This window comes from Garra rufa, chromosome 21 (assembly GCF_049309525.1).
Source record: "Garra rufa chromosome 21, GarRuf1.0, whole genome shotgun sequence".
NCBI classification, from domain to species: Eukaryota; Metazoa; Chordata; class Actinopteri; order Cypriniformes; family Cyprinidae; genus Garra; species Garra rufa.
Genome location: NC_133381.1, coordinates 36019170 through 36031986, shown reverse-complemented (window position 1 = coordinate 36031986; position 12817 = coordinate 36019170). Strand labels below are relative to the sequence as shown.

The 12817-nt window shown below is 38.2% G+C and overlaps 2 protein-coding genes across 2 annotated transcripts in view; one reads left to right on the top strand and one right to left on the bottom strand.

Moving 5' to 3' along the window:
* Positions 1-3675: 3675 nt before the first annotated feature.
* On the top strand, positions 3676-5625 carry pth2 (parathyroid hormone 2). Its single transcript, XM_073826450.1, has 3 exons — positions 3676-3811; positions 4312-4421; positions 4920-5625. Exons 2-3 carry the CDS (start codon positions 4312-4314, stop codon positions 5284-5286), a joined length of 477 nt encoding a protein of 158 aa, XP_073682551.1. The 5' UTR covers positions 3676-3811; the 3' UTR covers positions 5287-5625.
* A 2631-nt stretch (positions 5626-8256) lies between these two features.
* tmem121aa (transmembrane protein 121Aa) overlaps positions 8257-12817 on the bottom strand; it is a 38178-nt gene continuing 33617 nt past the window's right edge. Inside the window, exon 2 of the mRNA XM_073827343.1 lies at positions 8257-10612. Coding sequence (XP_073683444.1) covers positions 9248-10198 — 951 coding nt within the window. The 5' untranslated portion in view covers positions 10199-10612 and the 3' untranslated portion in view covers positions 8257-9247. The remainder of the gene's footprint in view (positions 10613-12817) is intronic.

Here is a 12817-nt window from a genome sequence, read left to right as displayed (position 1 = left end):
ACTGGATGCAACAAATGCCTCGTTTATAATGGGTTTCATTGTTTCTGTCTCGTCGCACCGAGAAATGGCATCAAAACATGGTTAGGGGCGTAACATTTCCATCACACGTTTGCGGTATTCGGCCAATCACAATGCACCAGATAGCTGGCCACCTCGCTTTTCATCAATGATGAGTTTTGAAAAAAAGTGTTTCAGAAAGGCTGGGCAGAGAGAAGCAACAATAATGTACAGTATGTGGAAAATAATATGTTTTTTTGAACCTCACACCACATAAACACATTGCATTACAACAAATACACAAAATAATGCTCTTTTTAGCAACATCATATGACCCCTTTAAAGGCAATTTTCTCAAATACTTAGATTTTTTTTTTGCTTCCTCGGGTTCCAGATTTCCAAATAGTTGCATCTCAGCCAAATATTATCCTATCCTAACAAAACCATACATCAATGGAAAGCTTGTTTAATCAGCTTTAAGATGATGTATAAATCTTAATTTTAAAAATATGGACCCAATGACTGGTTGTGTGGTTCAGGGTAACATATACAATTAGGTCCATAAATATTTGGACACTGACAAAAGTTTTGTTTTTTTAGTTCTTTACTGAAACATTCCAGTTATAGTTGTATAAACTATGACTCTCAGCTTTCATTTGAGGGTATCGACATTCAAATTGGATGAAGGATTTAGGAGTTTCAGCTCATTAACATGTGCCACCCTCTTTATAAAGGGACCAAAAGTAATTGGACAATTGACTAAAAGGCTATTGCGTGGGCAATTCCTTTGTAATATCATTATCAATGAAGCAGATAAAAGGCCTGGAGTTGTTTTGAGGTGTGGTGCTTGCATCTGGAAAATTTAGCTGTGAACAAACAACATGCGGCCTCCTCCATCATGAAGGAGCTCTCCATGCAGGTAAAAGAAGCCATCCTTAAGATGCGAAAACAGAAAAAAAAACGATCAGAGAAATTGCAACAATATTAGGAGTGTCAAAATTTACAGTGTGGTATATCCTGAGAAAGAAAGAAAGCACTGGTGAACTAAGCAACGCAAAAAGACCCGGACGTCCATGGAAGACAACAGTGCTGGATGATCGCAGAATCATTTCCATGGTAAAGAGAAACCCCTTCACAACAGCCAACCAAGTGAACAACACTCTCCAGGAGGTAGGTGTATCAATATCCAAGAGTACCATAAAGAAAAGACTGAATGAGAGTAAATACAGAGGGTACACTGCAAGGTGCAAGCCACTCATAAGCCCCAAGAATTTGGACAGATGAAACCAAGATCAACCTCTACCAGAATGATGGCAAGAAAAAAGTAAAGGCGTGGAACAGCTCATGATCCGAAGTATACCACATCATCTGTAAAACAGTGTGGTGGCAGTGTGATGGCTTGGAAATGCATGGCTGCCAGTGGCACTGGGACACTAGTGTTCATTGATGATGTGACACAGGACAGAAGCAGCCGAATGAATTCTGAGGTGTTCAGAGACATGTCTGTCTGCTCAGATCCAGCTAAATGCAGTCAAATTGATTGGGAGAAGGTTCGTAATACAGATGGACAATGGCCCAAAACATACAGCCAAAGCAACCCAGGACTTTATTAAAGCAAAAAAGTGGCGTATTCTTGAATGGCCAAGTCAGTCGCCTGATCTTAACCCAATTGAGCATGCATTTCACTTGTTAAAGACTAAACTTCGGACAGAAAGGCCCACAAACAAACAGCAACTGAAAGCCGCTGCAGTAAATGCCTGCAGAGCATTAAAAAGGAGGAAACCCAGCATCTGGTGATTAGAAATGTAAGTATTAACTAAGTATTAGAAATTAACATTATATTTTCAGTTATTTAATTTGTCCAATTATTTTCAAGCCCATTAATAAAGGGATTGTGTTTAAAAACAAAAAATGCTTTAGTTCTTCCTATTTTTATGCTATAGTAAACTTTTTGTTCAGCCCTCTTAATTAAAGCTGAAAGTCTGCACTTCAACTGCATCTGCGTTGTTTTATTTAAAATTTATTGTGGTAATGTACAGAACCAAAATTAGAAAAACAATTGTCTCTGTCCAAATATTTATGGCCTTAACTGTATATTCAAAGAAAGTACTGTGTATTCGTTTAGTAAGTTTTAGCTTGAGATAGCAGTGCATTTAAGTCCTAATTTTTCTCGCTTAAGACAATTCTTGTCTGACAGAATGTTTAAATCTCAAAGCAGTTTATCTTAAAAATCTCCTCTCTAAAATGTCTCTCCAAAAGATCAACAGATGATCTTTAAGTAAAGTTTGACATCTTTCACGCTTTGTGAGCACGAAAAATCCCGAGGCTTAGATGAGGATATGAAAGACCAGGAGGTGAGGGAAAAGAGAGAAGAGAGAGTGCTAACTTGTAAAAAAAGCGCTCATGACTCACATCCGTGGTTATCGTCGGTAAAACTTGCAGATCTATGGATTACAACCAAAGTTGAGGCCAGAGTTTACCAAGCGCTTCAGATCATCTCCTCAGCCTCTCGCCGCCGAATCCCTCGACTTTGTCTGCCTCACGCCCTGATTCTTTCCTTCGACGCTTTCATTCTTGTCCCTCCACTCATGTCCGACCCGACCGGCCCACGTCGCTGTTGTCGCGCTCTATAATGACTGTCAGGACCTGCTCGTCTGAACCTTGCACTCACAACCGCTGCCCATTATTTTAAATGAGACCTTGCTGAAGTCCGCTTCAGTAACAAGCCTTCCTGTGCTGAATAAAAATGAATGTTTTCATTCACCGGATGTCGCCTATAGGTTGCTTTTTCACAGTGATTAATGTTTATTATTGACTAACCATGAAACATAGCTAATAAACAAACACATTTTCGTTAGAAAACAGGTTAGTTATGTATCTATATGTTTAAAAACTAAAAATCATTATTCGCACATGACCGTTTTTGCAGTTGTCAGATTGTGTGAAGTGTTTCTAAAGCAAAAACCTACCTGTGGTTGCGTAAAATACGACAAATTGTCTTGTGGGGGTTTCAGTGAGTTTGACAGGACCTTTCAAATTTAATGAGAGTGACGTCTCGCTTGGCCTAGAATCCAAACGTGTGCGTAGGCTGCTTGAGGACGGCAAACACGTCACTTCAAATTCGGATGAGGATGCTCATTACCAACCCTTAACTTGTAACTCATGATCCTATAGGTTACGCCCAGCGACAGGTAGGTCACACGTCTGAGTCAAGAACATTATAGTAGGGAAAAGCTGGAACATGCAGTTTTGATCATGATTTTGTGATCATGTGGCACTTTCCAGATTTATCGTTTTCCTTTTTTTGAGACATCATTAGGTGCTCTGACGTCCAAACAGTTGTCTTTTTTCTTCTCTGATTCTTTCCTCTATTTTAAGGCTCCATCCAAACAGGACAGTCAGGGGTGTGGCCTTTACCGTTTCAGCTCGGTTTTCGTTTCAACCAGGAGAATGACACATGCCTTTTTATCTTTTCTGTTTCCCCCTACAACTTCTGACAAAAAGAGAGGTATATATAATCCCACACAAGCAAACCCTGTATATATTCACACTGGCACCTGACAATGCACGACAGAGTTCGGCGTAGAGCTACAACCTGAGAAGTTCATAAAGCAATACTTACAAAGAGGTACCGTAGGCAACTTCTCAACAATTAAATACCTAATTAGAGTTTTAGACAGAAATATTGGACATCACAAACCTCTTTGAGACATTGCATGGAAGATTTGCAAACCAGCTTGGAGTCACACGAGACTGATTGGATTAAAGAACTTCACAGCGACACGCAGCCAAGAGGAAAAACTACTCCACTAAGGTACTATAGATTTTAATTTTAATTTCACTATTTAGTTTTATAATTGCAAATGAATGAATATAATAAAATAATTTTGATTATATTTGCATTTATATTGCTATCGTTTTAGATGTTTTTAAATAGAGAAAAGACAGAAAGCAAAAAATAACTAAAAACTGACATCATTTTTATGATAAATCAATTGAACTCTGTCTTGTATTTTAAAAATATAAAATGATGTAGCTATTAATATGTACCATTTTACTCTGTTCTAAAATACCGCTGTATAATGTAAGAAGTGAAAGATTGTGAATAATTTATTTAGACGTTTGAAATATACTTCTGATTGCCTGATGTATGACTTTAATTTCAAAGTGGCCTGTAGTCAGAACTATCTTCTAGCAATACCCAGCATTCTTCATATCTGAGTAAATTACATTCAATATGCATTTTGAATGTTGCGCATGTATCTCTCCCAGCTGTTCAGAAATATTTGACTAATATTATATCTTGATCTGTAGATGGTGGCTTTATCCTTGCCTTCTCGTCCTGCCCTGTTGTTCTTAATCCTGATGAGTGTGACACTGATGACATCTGCATTTCCCCAACCTCAACTCCGACCTCTGCAAAGGTATAATTGCTCATTATATATTATTATTATTAATAAGAATTTAGTTGTTATTCCTTACTTTGGACAACTATAGCCTTGTATCCCTTTGGTGAAAACTCACCAATCTTTGCATGCATGATGAGTATGTAGTTATTTGCATTCTGTGTAATTATGGGATGGATGACATGTGTGGTTGCTTAGCAACTAGTCCTTAAATTTGCAGTATTCAAAACATAAAACCAACAAATCCATTTGAGCAAGAGACATTACATTTCACATGGAAGTATTTTGTCTCACAGAGAACAGTTCTGCTATGTGCTATGCAGATACCTTATTAGATCGGGATTTGTTTTGGATCATGTCGTTTTTGGAGATAGGATTGTATCATTTAATAGATTAAGTCCAATTTTAGGTGTTGTAAATCATGGTTTCATTGTATATTCAGGTTTATAATTTCATACACATTTTTTTTTTTACAGTAGCTATTGCTCACTAGATGCTTCTCTTTCTCATAAACAGTCACTTGCCTGCTATCGGTCAAGAGGACTCCAAAGGTGAACAGTGGGAAGTTCTGTATCCCTCTATCTCACTTCGTGATTGGAGCATTCAGATGCTGACCGCTCCAGATTTCGGTGCAGCTAAGGCTGGGACAGAACAGCTGTTGGGGGATGATTGGCTTCCGCTCAGCCAGTCACAGATGGAGGAGGAGCTGGTGAAGGGCTGGTCGGGCAACTGGCCTTCACGGGTGGGTCACCAGCAGAAGAGAAACATAGTGGTGGCAGATGACGCTGCATTTAGAGAGAAGAGTAAGCTTTTGACAGCAATGGAAAGACAGAAATGGCTCAATTCCTATATGCAGAAACTCTTAGTAGTTAATTCTAAGTAATTAGAATGTTTATGTAATTGTATATATATATAAAATATGTTGAAAAATGTTACATTTCACGTGGCCGAAGAAATATAGGATCATCACAGATAATGTAATCAAGTCCAACCAAAAATAAAAACTCTGTCATCACATACTCATGCCATTTTAATGCCGTATTAATTTCTTTCCTGTGTGGAACACAAAAGGAGATATTTAACACAATGTCCCACCTGCTTTTTTATTTTTTAATATTTATTTTTTGGCATTCCTTTATTGTTATAGAACAGATCAGTAATGACAGGAAGCGAAGTGGGAGAGAGATAGGGGGTGGGATCGGGAAAGGTCCTCGAGTCGGGATTCGAACACGGGACGCCCTGCTTTTTTTTTTTTTTTAACAGGAAAGTAAATCATATGGTTTTGAAATGACATGATGGTACGTAAATGATGAGAACTTTCATTTTTGGGTTATCTATTGCTTTAAAAAACTCAATATTTTAAAAATGTATGTAGATAAAGATGTTTTCTCTTTCTTTTAGAAGATCTTTGAATAAGAAAAATGCATGATGTGTTTGTTGGTCTGATCATGATTTAAATAAACACCTGAAAACTATTTATATGACTGTTTGGGACTTTTTTTGTGCATTTCTTTGTAAATGCTTCTACATAGGTAGGACATATGTGACATAATGTGAATATCTTAAGATTTTAGACGATCGAAGTCAGTTCTTCAGTGTCTTGGATGATTTGTTTTAGTTGATTTGTTATAGAATACCATTATTCATTCATACAGCAGACTTATAAATGCTAAAATTTACAATCAATTAGATATTTAAGTCTCATGAACCTAAAATATATGTACCACTTCAACACTTCCTAGCTCATTTTGAATCAGACATAACCGTAAAATGTCTCAGTAACCGACTGAGTGGGAGTCTGATTCAAACTGCTGTTTCATAAAAGTCATTGTTTTGTGATTTGAATATCATTGTTTGCTGATGCGCATGAGATGATATTTGATGAAAGTGCATATGTCTAAACGTTAGGGCTTGGTTTTGAGACAAATTTCACGATTGGATTTCATTCTGATTCACAAGCTTGCAATCTGATTCAATTTTAGATTGGTTGTGATTCAATAATTGATTATTTTGGATATATTTCAGATACAGTTCATGCAAAATTTTCAACTAATGCTGTAAAATATACATGAAAGTCAGTTGGTAATACATTACTACAATATCAAAGGTTAAAATTAACTGGTTTGTATACAAATGCTTAAATAACGCTCAATTAAATTTTTATAATAATAAAGTCACAATTACATAATGAAATTTCTATTCCAGTTCGTTTTTTAAATAAACATTTAAAGGGGGCTGTCATAAAAACCTGATAGATTTATTTAAACATAAATTAAATATTGAGGAACAGTAAAAATATATAATGAATGTGTTTAGCGCATATCTTTAGCAAATTCTCCTATTTAGAGTCCCTGTATATTATGGTCACCGATAATTTTTTTCTGAGGTAAATATGGTGTTATGTCACATTGTTTAGTAGCTGTTATTTTTTTAAATCTTTGCGTGGTTAAAACATTAAAACACATGTCATACTCTTTCTTTTAACGTACCTTCGGATGTTTATGTTTATTTCGTGCTGTAACTAGTTAAAGCGGAGGAGATGATCAATAAATCTGTCACTCCACATTAAACGGCGCCAAAATGACATTTATTGTTTGAATAATGTAATAAAATAGACAGCATTTGAAATCTAAATAGCTTATTGCTATTTAACTACAGAGAAATATGCCGTATATTGCCTACATGAATTTTCAGGATGTCAACAAGTTTTAGTACCATTTAAAAGTCCTAACAGGTAAGGTGCATTAGAAAACACACAGGTAACAAGTTGCCTACATGGTTGATTACATTATCTAGATGAACAGATATTTTAAAATGCTGTAAAGGTACCATGAAGTGTACCAAGCTGGTAAATTAAGCTGTGTGTGTCAGAGGAGATAGGACCTCCCATGATGATACCAGTAATTTATCGCCAAGCCGAATTATGATGTGCTTAAAATGGAATTTTTAATGTTCTGACAGCAGAAAATTAAATAGGGCCATGGTTAAATACACCCTCATGACCTCATTAGCCTCGAGCTAGCAGGCGATTAATCAACTGATTGGAGAGGCTTGAAGTATGAGGAAATCTCTGACGGCACAGACTGCGACAGCTGAATCGCTGCTTCAGGTCATTTGTTGGAATTTTTCAATGTTTATTTCCTTTACCTTTCGAAATGGCTTTACAAAGGTCAAGTCTCGCAAGTAGCGCCAAGAGGAGTTGTTAAAATCTCTTCTCTTGAATCCTGCATGGATGGTTATGTATTCAGCCTCCGAGAAGTATAATTTATAGGCTGTTTGTTGGGGGATAATACATTTCAGCAGAAAGTGATTGACTCACACAGTTCAACATTTATCTCCAGGTGTCAAAAATGTCTATGTGTCAGCTCAGAAGTGCAGAGGAAGAATTTATGTCTCTTGTGGAACGTGCCGGCATCTCTGTTAGGACTGCGAATTGTGGTATAGGAAATCTTCCTGCTGCGCAGACCTCGTGGTGAGGAAGCCTATAGAAACTCTATAACGGTGAGATGGATGAGAGGGCTGAGGATCACAGGAACTGTAATTTATCACTCCCTACAGCTGGCCTACATGGCAGCCAGAGCCAATCAGCAGTAGCCAAATTGCTTTCTGCACCCCATTGTCACCAAGTGGAACTGCGTCTCAAAGCTCATGTAGAATCACCCAGTCCTGCCGTTTCTCAGCGGTTCTGGCACAAGTGTTGTTTGGTGTGGGAGTGAATGCTGTGTGTTTTATGTTTATCAGTTAAATGGCTGATTACCTTGACATTCAATGTCAGCAGGATCTGCATTTGCTGCTTTGAAAGGCATATTTCAGATGTCCAACACACCACAGTTTCAAGATTATGGAGGTTTTATTACATTTTGCAACATTTAAAATGTCACAGGCTAAATGAAAAGAAACAAGATACTAATAATAGTAATTAATAATAATACAATTATCTCTTTAAAAACGACTGGATTGTATATTAATTCATGTATTACCATCCAATATCATCTGTTTTTTAATGAACTCTTTTCCATTCTCTCTCCCACTCGCTCTACGCACACGTACAGAACTCATAAAGACTGAAAATTAATTTTGGCAAATTGAAAGTTTCCATTTTAATCCCCAAGAGAAGAATCCTGTGAGAGTCGTCTCATTTTAAAACATGCTCACATCTTAACACGCAAAAAATCATTTTCATCTCCAAATTACATAAAGCTTTAAAACATAATTTGAAGTTCACTCAAAGTTCACTTCTTGCCTTGGATCTGTTTACAGATTATGCTAGGAGGAGTGGGCTTGACTACTGAACTCGGTACGCTTCGTTTCTCATTCTTTGCTCGTCGGCAAGCCTAGACGGGGTTTCCTCACATTTTATGCACTTAAATCTTCAGAATTGTATGAAATGCATGGTGATCTGAGAGTACTGGACTCACATTAATAGCTGAAAGCATATTCAAACTAGCCAACATATTTCATAAATTAACACACAAGGGGCAAGGCAACTCTGAAGTACTTTGAAAGTCACGAGCATTCAGATTCTACAGAAATCTGTGTAGATTTCATGTGGAGAGAGCAAGGTGAGCCACCATAACACAATCTCTTTAAAAAACATCCCATATCTAACATCACAAAACAGCTGCTTGAAATTACAAAATCCGTTTAAAATCAAGATTTTGTGAGCCACCATTTGTGCATCTGAGCATCAATGGCCCTTGAACACTCAGCTTTGATGAGTAGGACTTTAAAAATTCTTCAAAATAGTAATCTTAGGGCTTTGGGCTTAGAACTCCTTGCTCGGTAGTAAAGGTTGTCTTCTTTCCCCATTATCACTAAAGTCTTCACATCTTTATCAGCTCTGGTCACGTGTCAATGACCTCACGGGCCGGTGAGGGCTCTTCTGGGAGGGTGGTCGTGGCGTTTGGTAGAGTTTGATTGTGTGGCACAGAGTTCTGCTGTATCTCCATTGCAATCCCAGCTGGGTCTTGTGGGGGGAACTCTTTAACTTGTCGCCGGTACTCGAGAAAGGTGCAGGCCTTAGTGGCGATGGCAACAACGTTCTTCCCGATGAAGATAGTCGAGACTCTGCTGTCTTGGAACAGCACCATGTTGACTCCTCGAATAAGTATGGTGACAATATTGATGGTCACCAAGCTGAGAACCGGGTAAAGCATCATCTTCTGAGGTGACACATGCTCGCCCTGCACACTGATCTCACTCAAAGAAACACAAGGCAGGATAAGCAACAGGATGTAGCAATAAAAGAACATCAGACCCTCAGCCCAAATGGGCAGACCTGTCCTTTGTGGCTCCCAAAGGTTAGCCTGGATGTCTAGAACATCCAAAAGGTCAAGTGCCACCCAAAAGAGTCGACCTCGCATGTCCTCCTTCTTCCGGAAGGTTCGTACATACTCCATGCTGTCGAGCGCGACCAGGACGAGGTAGAGTCCGGGTACGCAAACCGATAGCAATAAAGTCAATGCTTTCCGAGCTACTGTCTCCAGACTTTTACGGTCAGCCTTGTAGTTCTGGAAGACAAAGTACAGCTTGATCTCCAGAACGAAGATGTAGAGGAACCAGAGGATCATGGCATAGCCACGCTTCGCAGTCCTCACCTCAGCACCAACCCACACCGCCACATATCGCAGGACTATGAGAAAGCAAATATCTCCAACTAAGACAATAATGCAGACCCCGATTTTACGTGGGCCTTGGTTCTGCTCCACAAGGTAGGCATCCATGAAGGCCATGCTGGTCATGATCACAATGGTGGTTAAACACACATGCCGCTTGTCAGGTGGTGGCAGAACCATGGTGCTGTCTGTTTATCAAAGTAAAAAACGAACCAATCGTATTCGTCAAAAAGTAGCGTTGTCCATTGATGCTGGTGATTGAGGAGCCGGTTCAGCAAAGCTCCATACAGGCCGCTCTTTACCGCATTTCGAGCTTCACATGGCCTCCACACCAGTTTCGTAGGTCAATATCTCTTTGATTCAATGTGATTGTGATATATCTGTACGTGCTGAGCCAGACTGGGTCGACTTCCTGACCTAACCGACATGGGCCTGCTTGTATGTGTCAGCTGACCCATATAAACCGCATGGCTGGATACTGTGCCAGTCTCTTGTCGTTGTCTCTTACTCCCGCATCGGAGCTGAGCACACTGTCTCTAGTGAAGACGAAATGGGTGGTCACAGCTCTCTTTCTGCTCCGCCGGCTTTGAGCGCCTGTGAATTAAAGAAAGAAAAATTAGTTCTCTTCAGAGAATGTTTTTGACCTTGTTCCAACTGATGAAGCTTTAAAACAAAACACTAGGGGTCACTGTGGTAATTTAGCACAATCAGATCTAACTAACCATCCCACGAGTCCTTGGGATCATTTCACATTCCTCTAAAGCCTTTTATGTTGAATTGGCTGTAGCTGTTTTGAAGGACGCTGAATTTACCACGTTTAAATATCCAAAAACCAATACTTTTTGGAGTGTAAAAGCATGCATTTAGTCACCAACAGTGTTGCTTAGCTAGTGCAATGTACCCTGAATTATGCTTTCAGGCTCTTTTCTCAATGATTAAATACTTTTGATTACTTTTAATTGAAAATTCCTCCTTTTTGTATGCCCTCCACAAGCAAGATAGGCATGACAGCGTCAGCGACTAGAATATCATTCCTTAATATTCCTATGAGTTCTGAGTCACCAGCTTCCATAGCAACGGTTTCTATTGAGAGAGTGATAATAAGTGATGATGAGTCTAACGCAGCAGGGAACCCTCGGATTTCTGGAAAGCGAGATATTACTGGATGTGCGACAGGCAGAGGGTGTGCACTGACTCTGATATATAGGTGTGAGGTGGCTTGACGTGAATGACAATCATTTAAAAAAACACCCTGATCATTCTTTTAGTTTTAGTAGGCGCAAAGTGTAAAAAAAAAAGCATGTGACATTTAAATACCGGCATCTAAGATAAAGAAAATCTTCTGAGTGCATTGTGCTTTTATTAGAACTCAGCTCACGGTCACAATTTGGATGTTATCGTGACTAGATTTCCTCTTCAGCTGGAATATTACAGAACAACACATAAATTTGATCAAGAGATTAGCGTTGATCTACTGTCTGCTGGATGAAATTCCAATTACAGCGACGTTTTGCACTCCACTCACACAGCGGACCTTCACAATCTGCTATTGCTAGTTGGTTCACGTCAGTGCTGCTCATATTTGATATATATGGAAGCAAACATTGAGACTATTTGCTCACACGTCTTCTCAAGTGATTGATTTCTATCTCAAAGAGATAGCAATCTTATACAACAAATCAGTACTCAGAGAGAAATACACAAAGCCTTAGAAAACTAATGGATGTTAAAGAAAAAATATAGAGTGCATGTGGCAGTATATCTTGCATTGTGTATTCTGCTGCTTCCGTGATCATAATTTGCTTTGGATAGGAATTCTGGCTCTGTTCAGTGTAAATTGTGCAGTGGATCAATAGCACTTCTGCAGCATTATGTAAAGCAGGGATGGGATCTGATGGACATGCACAGATAAATTGCCTTGTGACACATTACTGAGTTACCCCAATATCAAGTTTCATTTTCTGATCCCCAAAGTAGAATAATTTTTTCTTGTTTCTGACTAACTTAATTTGTCTGCTCTTTCAATATGACTGCTCTGTTAAACTCCTCGGAAAAGAATTTGGTTATGCATTGTGCCTCCACAGTGCTTCCGGCCTCCTTCTTCTCTTTCTTTTCTATTCTAGTGCACAGATTTTCATTTCTGACAACATGACTCTCTGACCTTGTGAACTTCTCTCATCTGTTCAGTTTCAGAACGTGCAGCTGAGCGGAAGATTGAACTGTTTGTTTTGGAGAGGGTGGAGGGAACCACAGATTGAGACTTTAATGCATCACACAAAGTTTTATTTGCGGATTATTTTTATTATGTACACTGCCGGTCAAAAGTTTTTGAACAGTAAGATTTTTAATGTTTTTTAAAAGAAGCTCACCAGGCCTGCATTTATTTGATCCAAAATACAGCAAAAGCAGCAATATTAGGAAATAGTTTTACTATTTAAAATAACTGCTTTCTATTTGAATATATTTTAAAATCTAATTTATTCCTGTGATCAAAGCTACATTTTTAGTATCATTACTCTAGTCTTCAGTGTCACATGATCCTTCAGAAATCATTATAATATTCTGATCTGCTTTTCAAAAAACATTTATTATTTTTATTATTATGTTGAAAACAGCTGAGTAGATTTTTTTTTCAGGTTTCTTTGATGAATAAAAAGTTCAGACTAACTTTTTTTGGGGACAGATATGATAGAAATTAATTATATTATTATATTATACTTTTATTAAGCAAGTATGCTTTACATTGACCAAAAGTGATGATAAATACATTTTAATGTAACAAAAAATTCTACTCAGCTA